Here is a 14,524-nt window from a genome sequence, read left to right as displayed (position 1 = left end):
AACACTACAATAAGGAAACAAACCAATTAAAAAATGAGCCCAATCGCATAACCAATAGACACAGACAATAAAGCAGTAATAGCCTGAGGGGGGCCAGGTACAGAGTGAGGGATTCAATTGGGGGGGGGTATCTGTAATACTTTAAACAATTAAGATAATATTTTTTAAAAATGGGCCCAAGATCTTAAGGGACATCTCACCAAAGAAAATATACAAATGGCAAATAATCATTTGAAAAGATGTTCCACATAATATATCACCAAAGAAATGCAAATTAAAACAGTGAGATACCACTACACACCCACTAGCATGTCCAAAACGCAGAACATGTCACCACCAAATGTTGATGAGGATGTGGAGTAATGGGAACTCTCATTCATTGCTGCTGGGAATGCAAAATGGTACAGCCATATTGGAAGATAGTTTGGCAGTCTTCCAAAACTTGGAAGCAACCAAGATGTCCGGTAGTGAGTGAATGAATAAATAAACTCTGTTATATCTGGACAATGGAATATTACTCATCAATAAAAATAAATGAGCTAGCCCTAACCGGTTTGGCTCAGTGGATAGAGCGTCGGCCTGTGGACTCAAGGGTCCCAGTTTCGATTCCGGTCAAGGGACATGTACCTTGGTTGCGGGCACATCCCCAGTAGGGGGTGTGCAGGAGGCAGCTGATTGATGTTTTTCTCTCATCGATATATCTAACTCTCTCTCTCTCTCCCTTCCTCTCTGTAAAAAATCAATAAAATATATTTGAAAAAAAGAAATGAGCTATCAAGCCATAAAAAGACATGGAGGTACTTTAAATACATATTACTAAGTGAAAGAAGGCAATCAGAAAAGTCTACATACTGTATGATTCTAACTATACGGCATTCTGGAAAAGGCAAAACTATGAGAACAGTAAAATATCAATGGTTACCAAAAGTTAGAAGGGAGGGATGGACTGGCAAGGTATGGATGATTTTTAGGATAATAAAAATACTCTTTATGATACCATATTGATGGACAACTGTCATACATTTATCCAAATCAGTAGACTATACAATACCAAGAGTTAAACATAATGTAAACTGTGCACTTTTGGGTGATTATGATGTGTCAATGTAGGCTCATCAACTGTAAAAAATGTACTCTGGTAGGAATGTTGATAGTGGGGGAAGCTATCCATGTGTGAGGTAGGGGGTATATAGGAAATCTCTCTATTTACCCCTCAATTCTGTAGTGAACCTTAAGTTGCTCTTTAAAAAAACAGACTTCAGCCCTAGCCGGTTTGGCTCAGTGGATAGAGCATTGGCCTGCAAACTGAAAGGTCCCAGGTTCGATTCCGGTGACAAGCACATGCCCGGGTTGTGGGCTCGATCCCCAGTGGGGGGTTTGCGGGAGGCAGCTGATCAATGATTCTCTCAACATGGATGTTTCTATCTCTCCCTCTCCCTTCCTCTCTGAAATCAATAAAAATATACTAAAAAAAAAACCACTTCATTTTAAAAAATATGTTTATTGATTTCAAAGAGGAAGGGAGAGGGAGAGATAGAAACATCAATGATGAGAGAGAATCATTGATTAGCTGCTTTCTGCTCAACCACTAAGCCACACCAGCTGGGTAAATACACTTCATTTTTTTAAAAATGCAGGTGAGCCTGAATGGTGTGGATCAGTGGTTGAGCATTGACCTATGAACCAAGAGGTCATGGTTTGATTTTTGGTCAGGGTATATGCCCAGGTTGCAGCCTCGATCCCCATTGTGGGGCATGTGGGTGGCAACCGATCAATGTTTCTCTCTCATCATCAATGTTTCTATCTTTCTCTCTCCCTTCTTCTCTGAAGTCAATAAAATATATATTTTTTTAATTAAGAAAAAAAAATTAAGCAACTGTCCGGCCGGCATGATTCAATGGTCAAGCCTGGAGCTATAAACCAGGAGGTCACGGTTCGATTCCTGGTTGCAATCCCAATGTGGGGCTTGCAGGAGGAAGCTGATCAATGATTCTCTCTCATCACTGATGTTTCTATCTCTCTCCCCCTCTCCCTTCCTCTCTGAAATCAATTAAAAAATATAGGTGAGAGAGGTCATGATTGACAGAGCTCATACAATATGGGATCCAGGGCACAGGAATGGGGTGAAACTTTGAACATGGAGCTTTTCCACTAAGACAAGAAAGAAGCAGGGGGTAAAGACAAGTACAGTACCTAACTCTACTAAAAACTTCAATATTAAAATGATGGTATAATGATAGATTAATGCTGTGATTTAAAAAGTTACTTGATAAATTGTCAACTAAAAATGTTTAAAATGGTAATTTTTATTATGTATATTTACCACAATTGTGTGTGTGTGTCTATTACTTGATTACAACCCAATTTCCATATTCTATTAGGTTAAGCACTGACTATTACATTTCATGGCTAGCTCAAGTTCAGTTTTTATTTTACTAATTACTTTAGATCTTACATAAAACAAGTCATATTTAACTTCTTGTGGCCATTGAAAAAGATGTATTTCACTTTATCCATAGTTTGCCTATTCCTACTTTATAGAATAAACCAAAGATCTTACCATCTGAAATACATCAGAGCCTTCATCAAAATCCACCATAGCAAAAAATATCCTGTTTGTAAATGCACTGGAGTATCGCCAGGAGTTTGCCAGGATCTGGAATTCTTCATCCGCTTGCCTGGATGTAATCAGATTTGTGAAGATAAAATATAAAACATTTGTAAAAGCAATCTAGTTTATTAGAAGTAAAACAGATCCAAAGACTCAACAGTAATTTTCCAATGGTGGGAAGCAAGTCAGGCTCTGCTGATGGGGTTAGGACAAACACTGACAAAGTCTGTCATTGTTTTGGCATAAGAGAAGTCTTACCCCAACTGTTGGAGATTTCAATAGAAAGTAGTAATTACCTGTCTATACTTCATACTTTGTGCCTATTTCTTATCTTAAAGCCCTTCAGTAGTCACTGGAAAATCCACCTAATTGTCTCTACTACAATTTTTAAAAAAATGTTTTTATTGATTTCAGAGAGAGTAAGGGAGAGGGAGAAAGAGATAGAAACATCAATGATGAGAGAGAATCATTGATCAGCTGCCTCCTGCACAGCCCCTACTGGGGATTGAGCCCACAACCTGGGCATGTGCCCTGAGCAGTAATTGAACCATGATCTCCTGGTTCATGGGTTGACACTCAACCACTGAGCCACACGGGCTGGACTACAAGAATTTACTTCTAAGAGTTCAAATATAAGGTTGAAGTATTTTCCTAGGTAAAGTATATGATAATACTAGAGTCCCGGTACACGAATTTGTACACTGGTGGGGTCCGAACAGCCTGCCCCAATTGGGGCGGATGGGGCTGGGCCAGCCAAGGGGAGGGGATGTGGGAGGTTGGCCAGCCGGCCCCGGCCCCTGGTACAATTCCAGGTCGAGGGGACAATTTGCATATTAGCCTTTTATTATATACAATTAATCCATTTTAAAAATCGAAAGTACAAAATGCTACTTAGTAAATAAAACTATAGTCAGATGAACTATTAGGGTGAAAAATAAGAAGAAACTAGGGAATTGAGATTAACTGAAACTCAATTCATGTTTGACCTTTCTTCTTTTCCCTTTTCCCTTTCCCTTCCTTTCCTTTCCTTTCTTTCATTCTTACTTTCTTTAGAGAAAGGGAGGGACCCCATTTATTAACACTAGTGGACTCCAGGATTGACTTTTCCCTTATTGTCCATATGCTTTCAGTTTCTGAGATCTGACAATTCTTCATTTGTGATTTTCTCAACCCCTTCCCATTTATTTTAATTGCTATTATCAACGTCAAATCCTTAATATCTAGTTTCTTCTCCTCCAAGAAATTCTTCGGAAACTGTTGCTTTTCTATTACCTTCAGAATACAGTCTCCAAGCTCTTTCACTGGTTATTCAATGTTCTTTATCATCTAGGTCCAAATAATGCATCTAGCTTTTAAGTTTCCTTTCTACCAATCTCAAACAGGATATCTTAACTGCAGCTTTTTATTTATTCTTATCTGTTTACCCTTGTGCACGGCATTGCTTCTACATCTATCTAAATCTGATCCATCTGTCTAGCCCTAGTACAAGTCCTATCTTCTCCATTAGGCCAGCCCTAACTACTCCTGTTATATGTCCTTCCTGAATTTTACAGTACTTACTATGTACACAATTCATAGAGAACTTATCCTAAATTTTCTTATATTGCCAGTAAAATTTTCATGTGTGAAAATCATTTTCCTAACCAGATGATGACGGTAGGGCATCTCTCTTATACTTTTCATCCTGATAGCACCAAATATCTATATATATAAAACCCTAATATGCAAATAGACCAAACAGCAGAACAACTGAAAAAAACCAGTCACTATGAAGTGCGCTGACCACCAGGGGGTGTGCTTGGAACATGGCGGGCGTTCGCCGCAGAGGGGTGGTGGAACAGGTGAGCAGGGGTGCCAGACCAAGGTGAGGCACCGGTTGCTGTCATTGGGGCGAGCCTCTGGTGGTTACTGAAAATTCTTTGCTCCCATGCACTGCAGTCCTGCCTGGCGCTTGCACCTGCTGCCAGCTCCAGCACCGCTGGCACCCACTGCCGGCGCCAGAGCCGCTGCTCACACCTGCTGCTGGCGCCGCCCCCACTTGCACCCACAGCAAGTCCCGATTGCTCCGCACTGTCAGCAGGTACAAGCGGAGCCAGCGGAGCCGGCGCTGTCAGCGTGTGGGAGTGGCGGCAGCAGAGGGAGTGGGGCTGCTGGCAGACAGGGGACCAGGGGCTGTGATGGGAGGGGCCGGGCAGGGGTACGGAGGATGGGCTGAGACCCGCCCGTGTGCCCACCGCAGCCTTGTGACCCACAGTTCCTTTCAAGGTGCACAAATATGTACACTGGGCCCCTAGTCTATAATAATAAAAGCATAATATGCTAATTAGACCGGACAGCCGAATGACCTTCTGGACGACCTTCCAGGTGAAGCTGGGGCTGCAACGGCCGAGCCCCTTGCAGGAATTTTGTGCATTGGGCCTCTAGTATAGTATAATACACACTGCTGTTGCTTAATTTTATTTTTTGAATGATTTTAGGAGAATGTGAGCTAATTTTAAATTGATTGCCAGTAAGTGAACTGACTGAAGAGTAACTCTAGATTTTAAATTTATTCATGATTAATACCTACTAATCTTTTTCTTTCTTCTGTTTACTTTTAACTTATATTCACCATATACCCCATAAAACAAGCACTCTGGAACCAAGTATCTTAACTATCTCCTACCTCCAAGGAAAAAAATCCTTTAATAAGAGTTAGCAAGGGTTAGGGTAGCATAACACAGTATTGTGAAAGGAAGCTGACTATTCCTTCACATGAGCCCAGGCTGTCAGAATTTGGAAAGCCTGCAAGGTTTTTACTAAATTAGTTCTTTACAGGGCTGCTTTGTCATTTCATTTAAAGTAAATTCCCAGATCACACACACTGATTTTAAAATATAAGTTAAAAAACACCACTAAAAGCTAAAAATTCACTATTTTTCATTATTCATAGCACTTCTGTTTAAAGAAATATCAATCTTTATTCCTAAGATCATTCAGAAACAGTAAAATAAATCAATAAACCATTATTTGATGAAAGTTTAAGTGAAACTGACCTACAATCACTACAAAATAATCTAGAAAAAAAGAAACATCTCTACCATAAATCATGCATCTTTATTTTTTAAAAAAGTTCTCTTGTAATTCCAAACTTGGATGCAGCCACTATTATTGTATTAATAAATCTCTCTAGCTTTGGGTAGACCAGTTAAAATTTTAGAACTTGTTTCTCCCAAACTGAGAGAATATTTGCTTTACTACCTTCTGGGGCTGCTGTGATAAAACAGGAGTATGAAGTTGAAAACACAAATAATAAAACACCACATCAATGCTATTGGCATACATTTATATAAGTTGACACCAATTTAGAAGATAATTGTTAGATTTATTCCTGATCGCTCCAATACTTTATTCATGCTCTTCATTCCCCCTACTAATATGGAAAACCAAGAAGTGACTATAAAAGAGCAGTAGTATTGTGTGTTAGTATAAATATCTTAAGTGAGATATACACATTATGTACCCACTAAACTAATTTAGTTCTCTGGAATTGAAAAATGGTTAAAATCTTATAAGTTATTTAATTTTAAAGTGTAGTTGAAGGTTCATACTTGCACACGACACATTGTCTATGAAGTTGGAGAGCAGTGAACATGACAATAACGGAGTAGTTTCTTGGTGGGGCTTTAACAAGGCGACGGAACTTGTCTCCATTCATTCTTATTACAGGTCTTTTATTGGTCCATTCCATCAGTTGACTAACCTTTTCGGATAACACCATCTAAAAAAGACAAAGGGAGCATGCCGTTCTAAACTTGTCATGTAAAAAAAAAGATTAAAAAATAAACTTGTCATATAAAGTTCCTTGTATCTAGGCAACTTAACACTAAGATTAACAAGTAGAGTTCTATAGAAAATTTGAGAGACCTAAAAGTAAAATTTAGGAGTTGGGCCTAAAGATGATAATTATTCTTAAAATTAGATTATTTTATGATGAGATTTAATGAAATACTATACTTTTGATATGACTTACTTACTAATAAATAAAATAAAATCATAAACCCTTTCATCTGCCAAAGATTTAAAAGAATATGGAGTTAAACCAATTATCTACTCTAATAATAGACAAATATGCAAATTGACCGCACCTTCGCTACACCTAAGCCACGCCCACCAGCCAAGCCACGCCCACAAGCCAATCAGGACGAGTATGCAAATTACCCCAACAAAGATGGCGGCTAATTTGCATATCAAGACAGCGTCGAAAGAAGCCAAGAGCTGCAGAAGGGAGTAAAGCTTCGAAGAAGCAAGCAAGCCGGGCGGTGGGGGGGGGGAAGGAGGAGCGAAGTCAGGGCCGGGGGCGAAGGGAAAAGCAGGCGGGCTGGTGGAGAAGGCGGGGCGGGCGACAAGGGAGGAACGGAGGCGGGGCTGGGGGCAAAGGGAAAAGCAGGCGGGCTGGTGGAGAAGGCGGGGCGGGCGACAAGGGAGGAACGGAGGCGGGGCTGGGGGCAAAGGGAAAAGCAGGCGGGCTGGCGGAGAAGGCGGGGAAGGCGGGGCGAGCGACAAGGGCGGTGCGGAGGCGGGGTAGAGTGCAGCAGGAAATCCTATTGCAGGATTTTTCCTGCAACGGGAACGCTAGTATAACTATAATAAGCAAGGCCGGGTGGCAATGATGAAAGGATAGGCACACAGATCAATGCAACAGAATCCAGAAATAGACTTACACAAGTGTAGCCAACTAAGTTTTTAAAAAAGTGCAAAAGCAACTCAGTAGAGCAGAGGTGGGGAATGTCCAGCATGCTAAGTCATTTGGTCTGGCCCTGCCAAGGCAACTGCAGGTGGGTCTGGAAATTCAATAAATCTAGGAGCTTTCTTCATAGTAACATAAATTAATATTAAGTGAATCATATTAAGTGAATAATGTTATAAGTATCCAAATGGCCCGTGGCAGAAGAAAAGGTTCCCACCCCTGCAGTAGAGGAAGAAGGAGCCTTTTCACAAATGGTTCTGGAGCAACTGGACATCCATAGCCAAAAATATGAATCTTGAAATAAACTTCATATCTTACACAAAAATTAATTTAAAATGGATCACATACTTAAATGTAAAAATTAAAACTATAAAAATTTTAGGAGAAAATGCTCAGGATCAAGGGCTCAGCAAAATTCTTAGAGCTGACACCAAAACACAATTCATAAAAAGAAAAAAAATTGATAAACGAGATACCATTAACAGAAAAACTTTTGCTCTGTGAAAGACCCCGTGAAGAGGGTGAAAAGACAAGATACAGAGTGAAAGAAAATATTTTCATGTGTATATGTCACAAAGGATTAGTAGCCAGAATATATTTTTTAAAACTATCAAAATTCAAAAGTGAAAAACACACAATCCAATTGGAAAACGTCAAAAAACTAAGACATTTCCTTGAAGATGATCTACAGACCGGAAATAAACACATGCCAAGATGTCCAACATTGTTAACCATTTCAGATATACAAATTAAGAGCACAATGAAATAGTACTACACATCTGTAACTACTAGGTGTAACAGTTAATAATGTGGATTTTTTTCAATAGGTGGAGTTACACATATGCTGATATATATGCAATTTGATATGTATGCTATTTTGTTGTATTGACAGCAAGCTTCAAAACTTCATGTCAAATTTGCTGAAGGTGTTAACATCATAGAAACTTTTATGCGTAAAAATGTCAAATTTCATGCCCCAAAAAAAGAGCATTTGTGGGAAGTTTTAATTCATTACTTTATTTTGAAGAAAAGTGCTGCTGAATACTTAGGGAAACTTATGGTGAACATGCTCCATCTCAAGATACTTGTGAAAGCTGGTTTAAATGCTTTAAAAGTGATGATTTCGATATGAAAGACAAAGAACGTCCAGGTCAACCAAAAAAGTTTGAAGACCAACAATTACAAGCTTTATTGGATGAAGATGGGTGTCAAACTCAAAAACAACTTGCAGAAAGAGTAAGCGTTGCTCAGCAAACAATTTCCGATCATTTACAAGCAATGGGAAAGACTATAAAGGAAGGAAAATGGGTGCCACATCAACTCAACGAAAGACAAATGAAAAACTGAAAAGTCATCAGTAAAATGTTGCTTCAACAGCTTGAAAGCAATAAATCTAGGAGCTTTCTTCATAGTAACATAAATTAATATTAAGTGAATCATATTAAGTGAATTGCATCGAATTGTGACTGGCAATGAAAAGTGGATTTATTTTGAAATCCGAAATGCACAACATCATGGGTTGATCCAGGACAACCAACGACTGCAAGGCCAAATCGCTTCGGAAAGAAGACAATGCTCTGCATTTGGGGGGATCAGGATGGTGTGATGTATTATGAGCTTCTAAAACCAGGTGAAACCATTAATACTGATCGCTACCGACAACAAATAATCAATTTGAACCACACTTTGATCATGAAATGACCAGAATGTGCCAGAAGACATGGCAAAGTAATTTTGCTTCATGATAGCGCACCATCACACACTTCAAAACCAGTTAAAGACATGTTAAGAGATCTTGCCTGGGAAGTATTAACCCACTCGCCATATTCACCTGACCTTGCTCCTTCAGATTACCACTTGTTCCCATCGATGGCACATGCACTTTCTGAGCAGCACTTCAAAACATATGAAGAAGTGGAAAATTGGATCTCTGAATGGTTTGCCTTAAAACAATAAAAGTTCTATTGGGACAGTATCCACAAATTACCTGAAAGATGGGGGAAATGGGTAGCTAGCGATGTACATTACTTTGAATAAAACACTTTTGATGTTTCTCTTGAAATTATCATGCTTTCTTTAACTACAAAATCGCCATTATTAACCAATACACCTAGTAAAAGTATAGTGACAATAAATACTAAAGGCTGGCGAGGATGTAGAGAAACTGGATCACATACATTGCTGGTGGGAATATACTCTGGCACAGCCACTCTGGAAAACAGTTTGGCAGGTTTTTTTTAAAAAATGTAACTGGCCCTAGCCCGTTTAGCTCAGTGGATAGAGCAGTGGTCGGCAAACTGCAGCTCGCGAGCCACATGCGGCTCTTTGGCCCCTTGAGTGTGGCTCTTCCACAAAATACCACGGCCTGGGCGAGTCTATTTTGAAGAAGTGGAGTTAGAAGAAGTTTAAGTTTAAAAAATTTGGCTCTCAAAAGAAATTCCAATCGTTGTACTGTTAATATTTGGCTCTGTTGACTAGTGAGTTTGCCGACCACTGGGATAGAGCATTGGCTTGCGGACTGAAGGGTCCCAGGATTGATTCCAGTCAAGGGCACTTGCCTGGGGTGTGGGCTCCATCCCCACTGTGGGGTGTGCAGGAGGCAGCCAATCAATGATTTTCTCTCATCATTGATGTTTCTATCTCTCTCTCTCCCTTCCTCTCTGAAGTCAATAAAGATACATTTTTTAAAAATTCAGCAACTCTCCAGCCAGCATGATTCAATGGTCGAGCATTGACCTATGAACCAGGAGGTCACGGTTTGATTCCTGGTTGCAGCCCATGCCCGGGTTGCAGGCTCAATCCACAATGTGGGCCTTGCAGGAGGAAGCTGATCAATGATTCTCTCTCATCACTGATGTTTCTATATCTCTCCCCCTCTCCCTTCCTCACTGAAATCAATAAAAAATATTTTTTTAAAAATTAAGCAATTAACTATGCACTAACTATACAATCCAGCATTCCTGAACATTTATCCCAGATAGATGAAAATTTATGTCTATACACACAGAAAGAGCTGCATTTTTTGGTCTCTTTTTAATAGCCAGTCATCATGAGGCAATGGAAGACAAGGACAGTTAGTCAACAAGAATGTCAGTTGAATTCCTGCAATCATATTTATCCTTCCCCTCATCTCTACCCTCATATGCAAACTTTGCAAGAATAGTAAGACAGGAAAAGATAAAATAAAAAGTTCAGATGACAAGAATCTCAATGCAGACTTAATATTAATTAATGGTTTTGTTCTTCTTGAAAGGGATCTATATATATAAAAGGCTAATATGCTAAGTGTCCATCCAGGTAATGACATCACATAGCAATGCCTGGCTTCCTCTCCCTAGAGACTAGCCTCCTTGCAGTTTCTTCAGCCCAGGAACATGACTTGCTTCATAGCCAGGTGGAAACATTTTACACAGCAACCAAATATCTGTGAGGCGTTTTCCCATGCTTCATCTCATTTGATCCTCACAGAAGTCCTGGAGTAGGTAGATAGGAACCTTGGTAGAATCCTATTTTCTTTTCATTAGCTGGAAAATGGAGATTTAGAAAGCTTAGAAACTTGACCCGACTGAAAAGAATGTGGTGGACCTTGAAAATGACTTCAGGTTTTCTCACTGCACAGAATATAGTCAAACACTGCTGCTGTAGTTAAATATTTTACCCTTTGTTCTCCCTGCAAATCTACAATAATAATCTGCTTCATGTTGATATTTACTGCTGTGCTGCTGACAATTACCTGAAAGAGAAGTTGGGGTGCTTCACTGGGCTGGAAAAAGTTTAGCTAAATCAGAAAGCAGGTCTAATTAAGCAAGTTTGTTCTATATCTATAAAAGGCTAAGTTGATTTGCGCATGCACGATACATATAAAGCTCTCGGTGCAAATCACATGTGTGTGTTTCCATCTGTCATTGTCGATAGTGAATTTGGTTGACACCTCTATTATAAAGAAAGGGTGAATAGCAATATTAAAATATTTCTTATAATTAATTTCCTTTCAATATTTATGAATTTGTGCACCAGGCCACTAGTATGTTTATAAAGGGCTGGTACATCATGAAGTGGTTCATCATTCAGAAGCATTTGATCAGTTACATTTCCCATTACTTACATTGAAATTTGACCAGGGCACTGGTATTAAAACTTTAAAAACAGACCCCTCCCATGAAACTCAACCATCAGAGAACAGTTGTTAGGATGTGCCTTTTCACTTTGGAAGTGGATCATGAATCAACTAGAAAAATAGCATTGTTTGGAAGATAGTTGTCAATGCAAATGAGTTGCCTCACACTTGGGCCAAGAAAAATAATCCCTAGAACCAGTAAGAATAGCTTCTGTGGTTTTAGCCACCTCAAAAAATTTTTCAAAGAAAGCATGTCTAGTGGATCATGAGTGACCCTAAATGGTTTTCCTAAGTGGCCAAGGACCACGGTCACAAGCATATTCACACCACCCCTCCAGACCTGCTAGACATTCACACTTTTTAAAAAATATATATTTTACTGATTTTTTACAAAGAGGAAGGGAGAGGGATAGAGAGTTAGAAACATCGATGAGAGAGAAGCATCGATCTGCTGCCTCCTGCACACCCCGTACTGGGGATGTGCCTGCAACCAAGGTACATGCCCTTGACTGGAATCGAACCTGGGACCCTTCAGTCCCCAGGCCGACGCTCTATCCAGTGAGCCAAACTGGCTAGGGGGACATTTCACACTTTTTAACTGTATTCTAGTACTTACCATTCTAAGACATATTTGACATCTGTTTCCTTCCCTAAATTATTAGCTACTACAGAGCAGATACACACGGTACTTTGCCATATAGTAGGCACTCAATAAGTATGCACTGAATTTCTATTTGACAGAAAGCAGCTGGGAATAGGTTCACTTATGTATTACATTAATATATAAGAAAAAATGATTGTGCACAAACACAGAAATTGAAAAAAAATTAAGTCTGTTTTTTTTATTTCAGAGAGGAAGAGAGAGGGAGAGATAGAAACATCAATAATGAGAGAGTATCATTGACTGGCTGCCTTATTCACACCACCCCCTGGGGATTGAGCCCACAACCTGGGCATATGCCCTGACAGGGTATCGATCCATGACCTCCTGGTTCATGGGTCGACCCTCAACCACTGAGTCACACCACCCGGGAAAAATGGAAAATTTTTAGTATCAGAAAGGGAATAGTAATATGGATTCTAAAAGTGCATAATTTAGAACAGTTTGAGGGGGATAAATGTTGGTTCTTCTTTGAATATTTGGTAAAACTAGACCAAGCCATCCAGACCAGGGCTTTTGTTTGCTGGCAGTTTTTGATTACTGTTTCAATTACATCCGTTGTTATTGGCCTATTCAGGTTTTCTGATTCTTCCTGGTTCAATTTTGGAAGATTGTATTTTTTTCTAGCAATGTGTCTATTTTGTCCAGACTGGTACAATATTCGCAAATCAATAAAGTGACACATGCCGAAACCGGTTTGGCTCAGTGGATAGAGCATCAGCCTGCGGACTGAAGGGTCCCGGGTTCGATTCCGGTCAAGGGCATGTACCTTGGTTGCAGGCACATCCCCAGTAGGGGGTGTGCAGGAGGCAGCTGATCGATGTTTCTGACTCTCTGTCTCTCTCTCTTCCTCTCTGTAAAAAATCAATAAAATATATTTTAAAAAATAAATAAATAAAAAATAAAATAAAGTGACACATCACATAAACAAATTGAAAAACAAAACTCACATGATCATATCAATAGATGCAGGAAAAGCATTCAACAAAATTCTACATCCTTTTTTGATAAAAACTCTCAGCAAAGTGGGAATATACCTCAACATGATAAAGGCCATATATGACAAACCAAAAGGCAACATCACACTCAATGGGCAAAAACTAAAAGCATTTCCCCTAGGAACAGGAACAAGACAGGGATGTCCACTTTCACCACTTTTATTCAACATAGTACTGGAAATCTGAGCCATAGCGATCAGACAAGAAGAAAATATAAAAGGCATCCAAATTGGAAAGGAGGAAGTAAAACTGTCACTATTCACAGATGACATGATATTATACATAGAAAACCCTAAAGGCTCCACTAAAAAATTACTGGATTTAATAAATAAATTTCACAATGTAGCAGTATACAAAATGAATACCAAAAATTGATGGAATTTTTATACATCAATGAACTCTCAGAAAGAAAAGCTCAAAAAACAATCCCATTCACCATTGCAACAAAAAATTAAAATACTTAGGAATAAATTTAACCAAGGAGGTAAAAGACCTGTACTAAGAAAACTACAGAACTTTGAGAAAAAATATCTAATCTAATAAAAGGGTAATATGCAAATTAACTGTCACTCCACAACAAAGATGGTGGCGCCCATAGCATCCTGCGTCCCGGCCACGGAGGGAGGGAGGGCTGGCTGCGGACACACATGGGGCTGCTGGGCTGGGGGTGTGCTCCAAGCCGCCGCCATGAGGTTTGGGGCATGTCCCCAGCCCAGCAGACAGAAGCCCAGCAGACAGAACACAGGGCTGCTGGGCTTGGGGCGTGCCCCCGGCCGCCACACGGCTCAGGGCCTGCCCCCAGCCCAGCGGCCAGAAGCCCAGTGGACGGAGCATCCCCAGCCCAGCGGACACAACGCAGGGGGTCCTCTGCGCATGAGCTGCAGAGGAAACACCTTTTCTGACCACTCATTGGCTAAGCTCCCTATACATTGCCACTCACAGTGTTCTTGGTAACTTGGGTAATAAGAATCCAAGAAAAAAAAAAAAAAAGAATCCAAGAAGGTGATCTAGGGTTTTCCCACCACACTCCTAGAGGAAAAAACTAAGATCCGCTGTTGGAGGGGCTAAGAAATGTCGTATCATGCCCTAGCCAATTTGGCTCAGTGGATAGAGCCTAAGCCTGCCGACCACAGGGTCCAGGTTCGATTCTTATCAAGGGCATGTACCTAGGTTGCAGGCTCCTCCCCTGGCCGGGGCCCAGGTCAGGGCTCATGCAGGAGGCAAACAATTGAAGTGTCCCTCTCACATTGATGTTTCTCTCTGTCTTTCTCTCTCTCTTTCAAGCTCTCTAAAAATCAATGGAAACATATCCTCAGGTGAGGATAAAAAAAAAAAAAAAGAAAGAAATGTCATATCCTATGAAAGATACATCTTGAAAATGCCTAAAGAAAGTTGTCATTTTTTCGTG

At 40.0% G+C, this 14,524-nt stretch overlaps 1 protein-coding gene across 2 annotated transcripts in view; it reads right to left on the bottom strand.

Moving 5' to 3' along the window:
• MAGT1 (magnesium transporter 1) overlaps window positions 1-14,524 on the bottom strand; it is a 51,544-nt gene that overhangs the window by 18,385 nt on the left and 18,635 nt on the right. The window contains exons 2-3 of one of the 2 annotated variants that reach the window (XM_008160658.3): window positions 6,202-6,371; window positions 2,561-2,678 (exon numbers count right to left, since the gene is read on the bottom strand). In XM_008160658.3, the coding sequence (XP_008158880.1) occupies window positions 2,561-2,678; window positions 6,202-6,371 (288 nt within the window). The remainder of the gene's footprint in view (window positions 1-2,560; window positions 2,679-6,201; window positions 6,372-14,524) is intronic. The other variant, XM_054721151.1, reaches the window with a different exon arrangement.

Source organism: Eptesicus fuscus, chromosome 1 (genome assembly GCF_027574615.1).
Source record: "Eptesicus fuscus isolate TK198812 chromosome 1, DD_ASM_mEF_20220401, whole genome shotgun sequence".
NCBI classification, from domain to species: domain Eukaryota; kingdom Metazoa; phylum Chordata; class Mammalia; order Chiroptera; family Vespertilionidae; genus Eptesicus; species Eptesicus fuscus.
Note: the sequence above shows the minus strand (reverse complement) of the source record. Positions and strands in the feature narration are given on the sequence as shown.